At 39.7% G+C, this 15,838-nt stretch overlaps 1 protein-coding gene across 2 annotated transcripts; it reads left to right on the plus strand.

Moving 5' to 3' along the window:
- The first annotated feature begins 3,300 nt into the window (after positions 1-3,300).
- On the plus strand, positions 3,301-15,394 carry tnfrsf1b (tumor necrosis factor receptor superfamily, member 1B). Of its 2 annotated transcripts, none has more exons than XM_012881395.3 (8): positions 3,301-3,490; positions 7,279-7,384; positions 11,697-11,822; positions 11,921-12,079; positions 12,331-12,567; positions 12,668-12,760; positions 12,939-12,997; positions 14,678-15,394. In XM_012881395.3, the coding sequence occupies exons 1-8, from the start codon at positions 3,440-3,442 to the stop codon at positions 15,206-15,208; spliced, it is 1,362 nt and encodes a 453-aa protein (XP_012736849.2). In that variant the 5' UTR covers positions 3,301-3,439; the 3' UTR covers positions 15,209-15,394. The 2 variants fall into 2 exon arrangements, with proteins under 2 accessions (XP_012736849.2, XP_012736848.2); XM_012881394.3 differs by having other exon boundaries at positions 3,302-3,490; positions 14,675-15,394.
- The last annotated feature ends 444 nt before the right edge of the window (positions 15,395-15,838 follow it).

Raw genomic sequence — 15,838 nt, forward strand, 5'->3', positions numbered from 1 at the left:
GACGAGTCGCGTATCTTTCTGCCACACAGAAAAGTCCAAATCTGGTCTCATCTGATAAGATGACATGTTTGTTGTGTCCATAATCATTATGGCTTTTCTCCTGACGTTCCTCTTTAAAGGCTAGAGTTGTAAAAGAAAGAGTCTTGTCAACAAATTCTCCCACCTGAGTTTTTGCAGCACCTCTGGAGTTACTTTGGGCCTCATGGCTGCTTCTCTGATTAATGCACAACTTACTCAGCTTACTCAACTACTCAGCCTGTCGGTTCAGGCGGCCGGCCATGATTTGGCGGCTTTGCAGTTTGACCATTCCCTTTCCATCTTCAGATGATGGATTTAACAGCTTCCTGTGAGATGCCTAAAGCTTTGGGTTTTGTTTTAGCATTAACCATGCTTTAAACTTCATTACGACATTCTCCCTGACCTGTTTGATGAGTCTCTTTGTCTTTATGGAGCTGTTTGTTCTTAAAGCTCTCCAACAAACCAAGTCTTTCAGAGCACAGCTGAGAACAAAGTACGTATAGGTGGACTGTATTTACCAATTAGCCATATTCTAAAGGCAATTGGTTGCTCTGGATTATAGTTGTGGGTGTCAGAGTTAAAGGGGCTGAATCCAAGTGAACGGCACATTTTCCAGATTTTTGTTTGACATTTTTTCCTTCTTATTCTAAATTATGATCCGTTTTGTGTTTATCAGGTCTATCGTACAAATACATACGACGAAGTTTGTTTGTACCATAATGAGTAATGATATTTCCGAGGCATGCTTTAGAAATGTGTTTTTCCTAAATGTGCACAATGAGATCGTGGTGCAGGAGAAGATGTCGAGTTTAATGGTTTTACTTTAAGGTAAATACAATTGTGAAGGTCTCAGAGAGCGTGTTCCAGGTTTAAAATTTGTACAAAACTATCAACACTTTGCACACGGAAATCCTCCTTATGCATAATTACTCAGAGAAAATTAAACCTACAGTGCACTCTTTTTAGCTTCTCAGTAGGTGTTGTTGGTGCATCCAGCTGAACATCATGTCCTGATCTGTTTGTGATGCAACGTGTGATTTCCGAGCCTGTGTCTCCCCAAAATGTCACTATGGTTACATAATGACAACACATCTGATTTCTTCTTCTTTTTTTTTTTGCATGTTCGTCACACTCAAGTGTTTCAGAACATCAAACATTTAATTAGTCAAAGACAACTCAAGTAAATAAAATGCAATTTTTAAATGACCCTTTGTGACAAATTATGCCTAATAGCTGGTCGGGCCGCCTTAGCAGCAACAACTGCAATCAAGCGTTTGTGATAAATTACTAAGTGTTTTCCAGGCTGTGGAGGAATTTTGGCCCATCCATCTATACAGAATTGATGTAATTCAGCCATGTTGGAAGGTTGAGCATGTTTGAGCATAAACAGCCTTTTTAAGGTCATGACACAGCATCTCAACTGGATTTGGGTCAGGACTTTGACTAGGCCACTCCATAGTCGTTATTTTGTGTGTATCGGATGATTGTCCAGCTGCAGAACCCTAGTTGGTTTCAGCTCTTCAGTTCTCGAACAGATGGCCAGATTTTCTCCTTCAGGATTTTCCGGTAGACAGCAGAATTCACGGTTCTGTTTATCACAGCAAATCTTTGAAATCTATCAGCAGCAAAATAGCCACCACCATGTTTTACTGTCGTTATGTGTTACTTTTACAGCGGATGTAAACCTTCAGAAACGCTCCACTTGTCTCGCCGGTCCACAGAATATTTCCCCAAAAGTCTTAGGGATCATCGAGATGTTCTGGAAAAAAAAAACGAGATGAGCCTTAATGTTCTTTTTGCTCTGCAGTGGTTTTGGTCTTGGACCTCTACCATGCAGGCCATTTGCCCAGTCATGAAGTTTGACCTTAACTGAGGCAAGTGAGGCCTGCGGTTCTTTGGATGCTGTTGTGGGGTCTTCTCTGACCTCTTGGATGAGTCGTCGTTGCGCTCTTGGGGTACTTTTGGTCGGCCAGCCACTCCTGGGAAGGTTCACCATAATAACGGCTCTCACTGTAGTTCTCTGGAGTCCCAAAGCCTTAGAAATCGCTCTGTCCAGACTGAGATCTCAACTTACTTTCTCATTTGCTCCCGAATTTCTTTAGATCGCAGCGTGATGTCCGGTTTTTGAGCGTGTTTTGTTGTGCTTCACAACAAAACACGCTCAAGTGATTCCTTGACTGAGAAGGTGTGAGTAGAGACGATTAACCCAGGTGTGATAAACCACAGTTATGTTTTAACAGAAGAGGCCATGCAGGGTTTTTTTTTTTCCTCCCTTGAAGATAAAATTTTTCACTCACAGCATTCTGTGTGTACTTGTATTGTCTTTGACTAATATTTAAAATGTGTTGGATATTCTGAAACTTTTAAGTGTGACAAACTTGCAAATAATAATAAAAAAAGAAATCAGAAGAAAACCCTTTGATACCATTGCGTTTTCCAATAAAGAAGCTATAGTTTTAGCATGGGTTTTTCTTCTCCAAGTGAAATAAGGCTTTTGACTAACGAGGACTCACTGAAGGTGAACTTTAAACTTTAATTGGGCCGCTGTGTGTGAATAATTAACTAGTGAGGTATTTTGTGTATGTACTCAGGGGTGCCACCAGTGGGGTGGCCAGGGGTGGCCATGCCCCCCCCCCCCCTGTGCCAGTGTAAATTATAGTAGCGTCAGTTTAGCATTTCATCCCATCAGGCACAGCCAGCAAGACAGCCCCTCTTCTTGACCTTCTATCGCCATTTTATTTCTATCTGCCAGTATCTACTTTCCCCTAGTAACTGTTTTGTTTTAAAAAAATTAAATAATGTACATCTTATTCTAAATATAATTACAGAATAAAGAGGAATGTTTGTTCAACTCAAAATGTTAACTGTACTGTTAGTGGTCTATGCACATTAGATCATTAGGAACATTAAAAATTCAGACAACCATTGAAAACCTAAATATATTAGTAGCTGTTTACTTAAGTCTTTCTGATAGTTTTCTACATGCAAGAGTAGAATAAAATCCTGAAATTACAACTTTTAGGTTTAGTGCCGCCCCAAGAGTTTAAGTGGCTCCATCTGGCCACCCCTACGAAATATTTCTAGAGGCGCCACTGGAAGTACTCTGTGTTTTTTTTTTTTTTTTTTTTCTTACCCACACATTGACAAAAAAAATGCAACCGATTTACATTCAGAAAAGAAAAAAAAAAAAACATTACAGCTATAGCCTAGAAAGCGCAATTTAACTTCAAGGCTGCAACTCTGATAACCAGAGCAAATAAAAACTGAATGTGAGTTAGTCTGCATGCTCGTTTCCTCCCCTTCAGATTCACTCCGAGGAAACGGGTCTGGTTTGCGCTCAGATGACCCGCCTCCGTGAACAGTAGCGACACAGACACACGCACACGCTGCCTGCTCTGCGCTAATTCTCTCTGGAGACGCAATGAAGGACATACTGCCGCTGCTGGTTCTGCTGACGCTCCATACTAACAAGGTAGGCTCCACCAAGCTTCTTCTTTCGGTCTGTTTTATGAGGGAAGAAATGCAGAAAGCTGCTTCTGCAAAAAAAAAAAAAAAAGAAAGAAAGAGAAAAGTTGAGAAAGTCATCCAAAGTCGTTGTCAAATGTGCGTATGGAGCACTTCAAAAAAGCATCAAGGGTTGACCAAAGGGCTTCACAGTTACACCGCCGGTTATTAAATGATAAATAGAAGGAAAGTGATGATGAAGAAAAAAAAAACACAGAATTGAGGTTTCTGAAACATGTTTAAGCGTGTTAGAGACAATCAGCCTTGAAAGCCGTGGGAAAGAGATGAGTTTTAATGTCTGAGGAGCAACTTATTGCTGCTTGACCGGAGTTTCTCACAGGTGCGTGGATGTTGAGATCATAAGGAGGATGCGATGGGGCTGGATCGTTTAAAAAAACGTTAAAAATGAGCAATAACGTTTTTTAAAATTAGTGCAAAGTAAAGCCAAAATAAAAAAAAAGGTACACGTGTTTCACATATTTCTACACCAGCTGTCTCAAAGAACGCCGTTCCCTCCTCTCGGTCTGTCTAATGCGTTACTGTGGAAATGTAAGCCCGTGTGAGTGTCTTTAGTCTCGTTAACTTGGATTAATGCCGTTTCAGACACCCTGATGAATTTGTTGAAGGTTGTTGCTTTTTTTCCCCCCTTCCTGGCAGACAGCCAAGAGGAAATAACTGAATTTTCTGAGCGATAAGCCATTGATGTTGCACTACACCAGGTTGCAGCGCGTATTTCTCGTCAGTCCGTGGTCAAACAGCACGCGTCCCCGTAGATACCAGAGAAAACCCAGGGCTTCGACACTGCCGCCTCTGGTTTCCTGTAACACCAGAAACTGCTGCTGCTGCTGCTGTCAGCGTAATCCTGCCTTTGGCTTGTCATCGGTGCTGTGGTGAGGCAGCTTTTTTTTTTTTTTTTTTTTTTTTACCCAGGTGTGTGTGATCACTTGCAAAGGCAGCCACACTTCCTTGCACCTCGCCAAACAACCTTTTAGGTTGTGCGTCCGCGCAGCGCCCTGGCAGAGAGAGAGAGGAATGCGGAGTTAAAGGGACCTTCAGGGGGGCTCAAACAATGGATCCCTTTTTTCTCTTCTGAATTTGCAGCTCAGGCGTCTCTAGAACAGAAAAGGGTGGGTGCAGGTGTGGGCGCTCCGGCTTCTATATTTAAAATAACATAACCACTCATCGGCCACTCTGTCTGTTCCCCTAATTAGCAAATGACTAAATTCGTGAATTTAAATTGGCTGTTTTCACCGAGAAACTGGCCAGGGTTTACTTTACCAGGTCGATGATAGGATAATCCACCCAATGTATAGTGTGTCTTCTGGGGGTTTTCTTTGATACACCACACTAGATAAGACATACTTGTGATGTGGAAGAGAAATTTATACACAGCTTTTAACCTCTACTGCAAAAAAAAAAAAGAAAAAAAAAGCGTAGGTGTATTCAGCCCCCTTTCCCCTGAAACCTATAAATAAACTCCAGTTCAACCAACTTCCTTCAGAAGGCTGCTAATTGAAGAACAGCTTCTTAGTATAAATGCAGCTTCTCGATGAAGGGCCCCAGACGTTTTTAGATACTCTGGTGACTCTGGAGGAGCTGCAGGGATTATAGCTCAGGTGGGAGAATCTGTCAGCAGCACAAGTATACAATGTCATCGGATCATGCGAAAGAAAAGGGGGAAAAAATACATTAGATGTGCTATTTGCAGTTTGCATGAAGCCATGCAGGAGAGATGGAACAAGGTGGATGAATGAGCGCTGGACAGACGCAACCAAAACAGAGGTTTTTGGGACTGCAAGCAGAATGCTCTGTTGAGGATAATGGACATGGCACGTCAGCAAAAAATAAAAACATAATGGGAAAGATAACAGTGGCAGCATCATGCTGTGGGGAAGCTTTTATTTTGTTTTTCTAAAAAGGACAGGAACACTGGTGAGAGTTTATTAGAGCTGAATACAGGAATGATCCCCAAGGTAAAGATGTTAAAGACTTCAAGAGACTTTAGAGGGATTTGGAGGTTCACTAGAGGTCAATTCTGAAACACACAGTGATAGACTATCTGGACATAAATGTGTCCACGGTCACTTTCCTGCTGCTGGATTCTTAAGTCTGGTCGGTCCAGTCTGAGTTCCTCTATCCCAGGGGCCTGCAACCTTTACAGTCTAAAGAGCCACTTTACCTCCAGTCCACTTGAATTAAACTCGTTCTGAGCATCAAATGTTGTGATCTATATCTGTGATAAAGATCTACTGTAGGAAATATGATGTAGTCGTTAAAGAAACGTCCTTTTGTGTCTATTTTGAGGTTTTTTAAAAAAAAAAAAAAAGGATGGACAGGATGTTGATATTTGTGGATAATGATGTAGAAAAAAAAAATCATAGTTTCTAACATAATGAAAAAATATTGATTTAACATTTTATATTACTGGCACTTTTAGCATCATTCTGTTATGAAAATTAAAAGCAATTATTCCAAGAAAAACTGCTAAAACCTGCATTTATTATCTTTATTACATTTAAATAGCGTAATAAAAATATAATTTGTAGTTATTAAGAAGGTCCAAAGAGTCATTTGCGGCTCCAGAGCCACAGGTTGCTGACCCCTGCTCTATCCGCTTTTTTCCTTCAGCAAAAGCCTTGCGATGATATTATTTTATAAAAACCGGATACAACTTTCATGCTCTTCTGTCTGCATTCGTATGTGTAAACGACTACGGCTGTGTCTCTCTCCTGCCAGTGGTGTGGCTTTGCTCCATGCATATAAATTAATCTGATTGGCTACGAGCTCAGAGAGAATCTTTCAGCAGCCAATTGGAGTCAAGCCTGATGTCACATGGAAGCCAGAAGTTTAACATGCATACACCTTCATCTGGCTGGTGCCCCTCGCCATTGAGACGTGCATTTAGGCATATGCAGGAACCCCCAAGTCAAATGGGAATGCTGAAAAAAAGTTAGATGCGTTTTATGAAAAAAACAGATGTAATAATTACTTTTTAATTTGTAATTTATGTTTAATGTGTCAATACGTGTTCCCCACATTTTTGAAGAGGGCGGCGCCGTAGCTCCCTCTTGACAAACCCCATTGGTCAGCCTGCAGCCAGAACTATAATTAAAGGGTTTAGAGGTGGTAGTATCATGCTGTGGGGATGCTTTCCCCCCTGGTTGTTCCTATTATTCAGAAGGAAGGCTGGAGCAAAACACATGGCAATCATAGAAAAACAAGCGATGCTGCATAAGACTTAATGCTGAATCAGGATCCTCAACATCCACTGCTGCATTGGCATGTTTAGATTAATGCATATGCAGAAGTATTAGTATCGAACCAAATGCAATTGATAATCTGGTTGACTGTCAAGACTTACAAATTGAAGACAGACAGCTGCAATTTCATTGAAAGGTGCGTCTACAAAGTACAGACTCAGAAAGCCCGACCAATTATGCAGTCCATTTCTCAGGATTTTACTTGTAAAATATATATTTTATAAACTATGTAATGTTTTTCATTCACTTCACATCTATGGACTGTTTTTTTTTTTTTTTTTTGTTGGATTATCAGAAAATAATAAAGTACTCTGAAATTAGTATTTGTATAACAGAAACGTGAAAAGGTTTAGGGAGCATGAATGCCTGGGGGCCACTATCAGTCTGTGAGCGCATGTTCTCACATGTATTAAAATGTGAGTTAAAGTCATTTATATTTAAAAAAAATAAAATAAATAAATTAAGGTGCACATATTTCTGCTTTTTTTCCCCACAGGTTCACCCGCTCCCCTATCAACCAGACTCTTATGGAATTTGCCGCAACCATACGACAGAGTACTTTGTTGAATCTGCTAACTCGTGCTGCAAGAAGTGCCCCCCTGGTGAGTGCTTTACCTCTTCTAAGATATGAAACACAAGTTTCCAGAACAGAGACTCTCACCCTGTAAGGCTCATGCAACCAACTACAGTAGAAAAAGCTGCCTGATGATGCAGATCTGGAAACACAGTGGTGAAACTTTGGGCGTGGAGGTGTGAGAGAAAATCTTAAAAAAAAATAAAAAATGCACCTACTGTATTCCAGAACAAGACAGGCAAATTAAAAGCCTAAAGTGGAGCTATGTACTACTTAAAAACTACTAAAATTTGTACATTTTCAATTTTTTTTGTTACCAATTTTGCTTTTAATGAGATACAAATCTAAAAGCTTTTCATTACTTATATTGCATTATTGAAAACTGTGGGGGGAAACTAAATGTGGTAAAAGAAGACACTTTATTATAATGAATTGACAAATTACATTTATTCTGCCAATAAACTTTACAATATTAAGCAAAAACCTCGCTATAGCAAATTTCATTGTCTTTCTAATCTTAAAATTGAGTAATCGTGTGGCTCTTCTAAGGTTCGTTCTTGGTGTTTTGTAATAGTAAGCATTGTGGTTTTAAAGTAGTACAGCGTTCCTATGTGTGAACGCTGATTGCTATCAATGCTTTCTAAGGCTGCATACAGTTCTAAAAAGCTGCCGCTCTGGTGGAAACAACTTCATCTCAGTGTTTATTTCTTTCAAAAAGGTAAGAAAACTATGAAAACCTTGACTGGGCCGCTCCATATCTTTCATTTTGTGGCCACCTCGTTCAGTAAATTTATTCATTAGGTAATGAAGCGCTGGTTGTTGGAGTGAAATGTCCCTTTAAGACTGCTTTTAATAAGGTTTTTTATTTTTTAATTGAACTTGTTCTGTTGGGTATTCTTACGGTTTATACCGCCAACCAGCAGTTCCACATATTTTAATTTTTTTTGAATGGGATGATTGTAATTACCGATGCAGTCAAAGAGCGGGGCGTGTTCTGTGTGTACCGTAGTTTTTCCATTTCAAAAGAAACTATGCACGCGCAGTGATGATCTCACAGTTTCCACTTCTGCTCGTGGAGTTTAACGTTGTTAGTTTTGAACACAATTAGCGTCAGGGCTGTTAGCATGAAAAGGGACAGAAGCTGTAGTGCGATCGATTATTGAAAACGGGGTACAGTTTTATCTAAACTTATGTTTTTAATTGTAAGGAAATGCAGAAAAGCAAGGCTAACTCTCAGGGGATTTTTTTTTTTTTTGACGAACTCTCTTGCAACCCTGGAATGAATTGCTTGTGAAGTGCATTATCTTTGATCTCTCTGAGAAATTGTTTGTAGGTATGTAGATCAATCGAGATTGCTCACGGTTGCTCAATCTGTGACATCAATGTTGCACGATTCACTTCCTTCCACATTTTCAATGGGGATTCCACACAATGCATGCTTTCTTCTCTTTATTTTTTGAATATTACTTGTTCTTTCAAGCATTCCCATGCTGCAGTGACTTTTGCTTTTAGGTTATCCTTCCGGTGACAAAAGTTCTGTGTTAACAATGGTTTTGTTTGAACAGCAGAAGTGGAGTTTTACTTGGAGGCTTTTCTACCTCCGTTGTTCAAGCAATGACTTGATGCCTTGTTCCTGCTAATCTTATCTTTGCTTCCCAGAGTGCACTTAGTAGCTTTTCAATGTTCTTCACTGTTCAGTGAGCTTGACTTAAAATACGGCTTTACTGGACTGTTTCAGCTTATCATTTTTGTTTTGGTAAATCAAGACCTTGCCCACATCCACAGAATTAATGAATCATGTCTTAAATGTCTAGCTGATGAATGTGGGAATTTAAAACAGACCATTTCATGCGTGGATGCTTTATTTTGGCATTAGTCTTTAATGTTCCATTGTTATTTCCACTTGGCTTTGCATTTATTGTTTTTTACTTAGATTATGCAATATCAATCAGACCAATACAAAAACTCTTCTTTAGCACAAGGACTTTTGGTTCTCAAAGGCCAAAATAGTGCAATATTCATGAAATTATAACATGTTATAACATGTATAATAGTAGTGCAACAGTAAGACAGTAAAATTACATTAATAATTGAATAATCTCTTTTAAACCCTGAGTTTTGGCTCTCAAATGCCAAAATAGTGCAACTTTCATGAACTTATCTAACATGTATAATACTAGTCGGGAGAGAGAAGGCTGCATTCAAGTGACATACAAACATTAAAATGGTATCGGTGCAACACCAGTCGCTATAGCCAAAAGTACCACGTTTCCTATGTTGTCCAGCCATAATGTAGGAACAAGAAAGAGGGGTGCTGGTCTGCAAACTTCTAAAAGTTCCTTAGTGTAAGGTTCAGGCAAGACAAAAACATCAAACCAATACAGGAAGGCAACTTCACTGGAAATATGAAATATGACGAATGACCTTTTTTAGACAAGCTTCAGGAGATGGGATATATCAAAATCACAGACATACAAAAGCTGTACATGCTTGGAGATATAAGTTAGTTGAAAGAAACTTGGCTTTAAAGTTTCGTGGGTTTAGCCTGGACAGCCTAAGTTGCCTATCCAGTTTAAAACTGTAATTTGACACCAGTGGTGTCAGAGGCATCGGCCCTGTACAGTGATGCCAAAAGCACGGCTGAGTGGCGTAGATTTTTCTTTCATTCAGGCTTAAAGTTTTTCTGGAAACACTACATGTGATTATTATGTTCTTTTTGAGGGGTATCTTCAAAATCATGAAAAGCAAAACAATCTTGTTTTGAAATAGATTCAAGTAGCACACCATGAAGGGAGAAGAGAACAAGACTGAGTATTGAACCCTGGGGAACTCCACGTGTAGGTGGTAGTGCCACTGAGGCTGTTTCTAAAGCCAGGCTACAAAAGAGGATATGGTGTCAAATAATGCCCTAGTCACCCTGAAACTGCAAATGCATCAATGAAACAACCAAATTTGTATGCATCCTGCCAAAGTTGAGCTTTCATTTATCTAAAAAGCTTAAATTAAGGGTTATCTCATGCTTTGCGCCACCAAAGCACGCCCAGAAAAAAAGAAAAATTAAGAGTTCTCTCTAAGGGATACCGACAGCATTTCATGTCAAGCATTGCTGTGACTTCTTTTTGATATTTTTTAACCAATTCTTTTTAATCAGACTCATTTGTCGATGATACAATGTGGCGTGTCAGCTCTCCCAAGACGATGAGATCGCCTACTCAGAGGAGGTTGACACACTGTTGAACTGGAGCACGGAAAACAATCTGACCCTGAATGCCAAGAAAACCAAGGAAATCGTTGACTTCAGGCAGCACAAGAGGCAGAGATGGTTCCCTGTTTCAAGTTCCTAGGAATCCTCGTCACAGAAGGCCTCAAATGGGATGTCAACAAACTAAAATCATCAAAAAAAGCACACCAGCGGCTCTGCTTCCTACAAACACCTTGGAAACACAACCTGTCTGCCCATCCACAGAGGGCTTTCTACCATTGCTCCACTGAGTCTGTTTTAACTTACTGCATCACAGCCTGGTACACGAATTGCACAAAAACAAAGAGGAAATCCCTGAGATGTGTGATCAGAACCGCTGAGACAATCATCACCAGACTTCCCCTGCGTGGAAGGTATCTTGAGGACTCGTCGCCTCCGCCAAGCAATTACTATCCTGCAGGAGAATACACACCCGATCTATGCACAACCTCATGTCCTTGCTCCAGTCTGGCAGACGTTATAGATGATGATAAATTCTGATTCTTTTTACGTCCTTTTTTTTTCTTTTTTCTTTAAAGATAGTGGTTTACCATGTTGTTTTGAAGGTTTAAAAATGGATTCGGGCAGTACGTAGCCCAACTTAAAGGAGAATTTAGAGGTATTTACTGAAAAATAAACTTAAATCATTCTCATTTGTTCCCATTCCCAATAAACAAACGGTCGTCTCCATCAACAATGTAATAGTCAAGTTTTTCTCCTTTCAAATCTTGAGGTACGGTCCGGAGCTACTTTGGTTCAGTGTGTAGCCCGTGTTTACTTCCTGGTTCCTGAGCCAATCATATAAGAGTTCCCAGGGTTTCCAGAACGAAGCGCAGCATTTGGTAATTTATCTTGGCAAAACAGCAGCAGCCTGTAAACATGGAAGCCAGTAAGAGAAGCGGACCAGAAATGGAACAGAACACAACATCATATAACTATCCTGTGTTAGTAAAAATTCAGTGGGGCGTCACAACAGCAACAGACCATTTAGAAACGGTCATTGCAGCCAAATGCAGACTTGATCTGTTGACTTTGTTCAACTGGGATAAATCCACGATTTTAATGTTTCTGTTCAGTAATTAAATGGATGTTTTCACAGGGCATCGACTGCAACAAGAGTGCGATCGTGCCACTGACAGCCAGTGTGTACCATGCGGACAAAGGCAGTACATGGAGAACTGGAACTTCTACCAAAACTGTTTTTCCTGCACCCAGTGCAAAGAAAGTCAGTAGATGTGCTGTGAATCTCTGTTGCAATGTATTCATCCACGCTATAGTTTATTCCTAATAACTGTGTTTGTTCATTCTCTGTTGTTTGACCAGGAAAAGGTCTGGAGTATGCCCAGGTGTGCACCCCGACCACAGACTCCAAGTGTGTTTGCAAAGCAGGAATGTTTTGTGAGATGGAGTTTGATGACCCTTATTGCACACATTGTGTGCCTTATTCAGTTTGCAAACGTGGTTACAGGGTTTCTGTGAAAGGTACATTTTTAATCATTCAAATATTAAGGTTTATACATCTATCTTAAATGTTTTATTTGAACCATGTGGATTTAATCGACCAGTAATTCTGAATTTGTGCTTTTCTTTGACTGTGCATCTAACACTTTTGTTATACACGTCTTTTGTTTATTATGGCATTCTAGTTTTCGTTCACATCAGTGTTATTATGCTTTGTTTTTTTTCTACCAGATGTGCTGATCTTGTGAAACGTTTCTGTGTTTTCTTATCAGGCACAGGAAACTCTGATGTGAAGTGCGAAAAGTGTCCCACCGATCCCTGTGAGCCTCGTACTACTACAGTTATGACCACAGTTCCAGTCATGACCACAGTTCCAGATATGACCACAGTTACTGTAAGCTCAAACTTCACGACGCCTCGTGCCCCAGAAGAGTCCACTCACACTGCCGGGGCTTCCTCCATCCTGGGAACTAAAACCTCTAAAGGAGGTCAACCTATCAGTGAAATTGGTACAGCCTTCAAATCAAGCAGTGGTGTATTATCAGTGTTTCAGTATGTCTGGTTGTCTTGTCTGATCTTGAGTTGCATGTGTCTCCGCTCTCTGCTCAGTTCCTGTCATTGCCGGCGTCGCTGGATCCCTTTTGTTTTTTATCGTCGTCGTCGTCCTCCTGCTGATCCTTTGCAAACGAAAGCGGGCCAAAGGTAACCTCCTCCTGAACCGAGTCTATCAATCAGAGCTGCAACTCTAGCTGGATTACATTTACTTTTAATCTAAATTGCTGAATGAAAAGAGTCTGTTAAGTCTTTACCTGAAACTGTTCAGGTTACAGTTTCACTTCAGTACGTACTGAATTTCCTCTGTTTCCTGTTTTTTTCCCAGATTCTAGAAACATCCCACCTAAATTAGATGCAAATGGAAACCGTGAGACTGCAGAAAATGTGAGTTTTGTCTTTGTGCAACACATTCCCGACATACCTTCTTTTCTATATACAGTAAAGTACATCTCTGATATCTATCGTGATTAAATAAATGGTGCTCTATCAGATGTTTATAGGTTTAGAAAATCTTTTCAGAAATATTTCTGCTGTCCAATTTTCTCTGTGATTTAAACCACCATAAAATGTTGAGCTTTTATTTAAGTACAGTAGACAAAACGTGTTTTAACCTTTGGGACTTCACTGCAAAAACTCTTAAAATGAGTGTATCTGTCCTTGATTTGAGCAGGTAAATAAGATGATCTGCCAATGGAATGAGACTTTTGCACTTAAAATAGGAACAACTCATCTCCATCTTATTTCAAGTGCATGATGTCTAATTATCTTATTTTAGGGGCCAAAATACTCATTCCATTGGCAGATAATCTTATTTACCTGCTCAAATCAAGGACAAAAACACAAATTTTAGAAACATTTTACTTATTTTTAGATCCATTTTTGCAGAGTTTTTGCTTTGTTCAGATTTTTTTTCTAATAAACCCTACTTCCAAGTTGAAAAATTCATTAGAAGCAAAAACAGATTTTGTTTTCAATAAACGGACCATATAAGATATTGCCACAGATATTTGATCATTTGGCTTCATGCATATGTGGACTTGATTACCCCTTGTTGATTCATAAGGTTTATTATGATGTCAGCCTGCTCTGTGCAGCTATAACAGCTTCAGCAACTCTGGGAAGATTTTCGGCGAGTTTTAGGGAATTTTTTTCCTTCCAGAAGTGCATTTCTGAGGCCAAACACTGAATCTGGATGAGAGGACCTGTCTTTAATCCAAAGGTCATTGACACCTCTTTGTGACTGTAGTCACTGCTCTGATTCATCCAACTCTTAAAGGTTACAGTGGCCTTTGGAAGACAGACATGCCCACAACATCACACATCATCCACCATACTTAACATTAGGCCTGATGTAATTTGTCTCATGTTCTTCAACTGTTTACACACCAGCTCCACACACTGTTTTTCTCCTAAAAGAAAAATTTAATTTAAAGGGTATTATGAGGACCTGGTAACCCAACCGCTGCAGCAGTTCTGTGACAGTGAGCTTTGGAAAGATTATTGTTTTCAGCTGCTTTACCATCCTGCTCACTGTGTGCGGTGACTTCACAAACTTCCTCCCTCAAGTAAACAACCTCGAATGAGGGTCTGAGTCTGAGTCACATTATATTTTTAACTCGGGGAACATAAGTCTGATTGTTCTCCAATCAAAAGTTCCCGAGACACTGATTGATCAATTTCAAAAAGTAAAAATTTCATTGAAAACCAAAAATGTATTCCCCTGCTAAGTAAATGTACTCAATTGGGTTCAAGCTTTCTAAATAGACTCTGTAAAGGCTTTTTATTGCTCTTTATCATGGCAGGATGTTAAAGACACTGTAAATAAAACACTGAAAGTATTTAGAATGGTTGAGACTAAAATTATAGTTTTTGCAATTGAGTTGAACAGGTAATAAATAAAATGTGTGACAATCTTTTTTGTCTGCTTTTACACATAGAAAAGGTAGATTTTGTGTTTTTTAAATCTAATTTAACAATCACCTTCAGTTAGCTGTAGTTATCTGAACATACTTGCGATGATATAAAAAAAAAAAACCGCTGAATCTTGATTTGTTTCTTCAGCAGAACGGTCACAGCAACTCTGGAGATTCTCGGATGATTTCATTAACACTTACCTCACCGGAGCAGGAGTGTCTGCTGGGGAAGGGGGACGTCGCCAGTGACCAAAGTCTGAGCAGCTGCGATACCGAAACTTCAACCAAGGCGGATGGTTTCAGCAGCCACGAGTCCCTCAGGCCTCTACAACCTACTTTAGGCCGTGACAATCTAAGCTGTGTCCTATCGGAGCCCATGGCCTTACAGTCCATCACGGATCCTCACGCTGCTCTACCCAGCGTCAACGCGCAGAGCTCCTCTCAGCCCACAAGCCCGCTGATACTGAGCCCCGTAACGAACAATCCCCACGTTAACGTCAACATCACTTTACACATAGGAAACGGTTCCTGTGGGACGCCGCCTTTTCACCCGACAGACTTCAACCACGTCGCGGATAAACTTCCCTTTGGACAGGAAGAGGAGTCTGTCAGCTCTCCTCAACAAGAAGCAGGCAAACTGTCGTTTATGTCAGTCCAGGAGAGTCCCAGTTATTACGTATGAAACTCCTGTGCCATCTGAACATTTCTTCTTCTACATTTTTTCTGAAAACTGTGTAACTGTAAAAAGTTTTGACAAACAAATGCACTCCAAAAACCAAATGCTTTGTTTTGAATTTAGCTGTCACTTTATGTTTATGTGTATATATTGTAAACTACATGAATGTTTTAATACTTTTTTTTTTTTTTTTTTACAAAGTTCTAAGTCAAGGTTTATTTAATATTTTCTTACATTTATATCTGATTTGTACAGTGGACACAAAATAAAGGAGCATTCAAGTGAACTTATAGAGTCCTTATGTAAATCTCACAGAGCATATTTATTTATGACCCAGTATGGTTGAATAGAACCAGCATTAAGGTTGTCTGTGTGATTAAATATCGTAATCTTTCTAATTCTTAACATTTTTCAGTTTTTCAGGCTAGAAAATGGCAAACACAGATAACTGAGTGAGAAATGGAACAAATAACATTTAGGCTGATTCTCGTGTCTTTTCTTGCAATATTTAGCCCTCAGCCGTATGTTTTTAAGGGGTAGGGCATCCTAATTGCTCCAGTAGAGTAAGCGGAGAGCAAGTGGATTATATAATGTGCCTCTTACGAATTATGCACCACTAAATTGATTCATAATTGT

The sequence above is a fragment of the Fundulus heteroclitus genome, chromosome 20 (assembly GCF_011125445.2).
Source record: "Fundulus heteroclitus isolate FHET01 chromosome 20, MU-UCD_Fhet_4.1, whole genome shotgun sequence".
Taxonomy (NCBI): Eukaryota; Metazoa; Chordata; class Actinopteri; order Cyprinodontiformes; family Fundulidae; genus Fundulus; species Fundulus heteroclitus.

What these genes read in the sequence shown, in the direction of transcription:
- tnfrsf1b (XM_012881394.3), top strand. Translation starts at nt 3,440, where the DNA reads ATGAAGGACATACTGCCGCTGCTGGTTCTGCTGACGCTCCATACTAAC. An exon ending in TTACAGGGTTTCTGTGAAAG is followed by an intron (nt 12,080 to 12,330) that starts GTACATTTTTAA and finishes TTTTCTTATCAG; the next exon opens with GCACAGGAAACTCTGATGTG. An exon ending in CAAACGAAAGCGGGCCAAAG is followed by an intron (nt 12,761 to 12,938) that starts GTAACCTCCTCC and finishes TTTTTTTCCCAG; the next exon opens with ATTCTAGAAACATCCCACCT.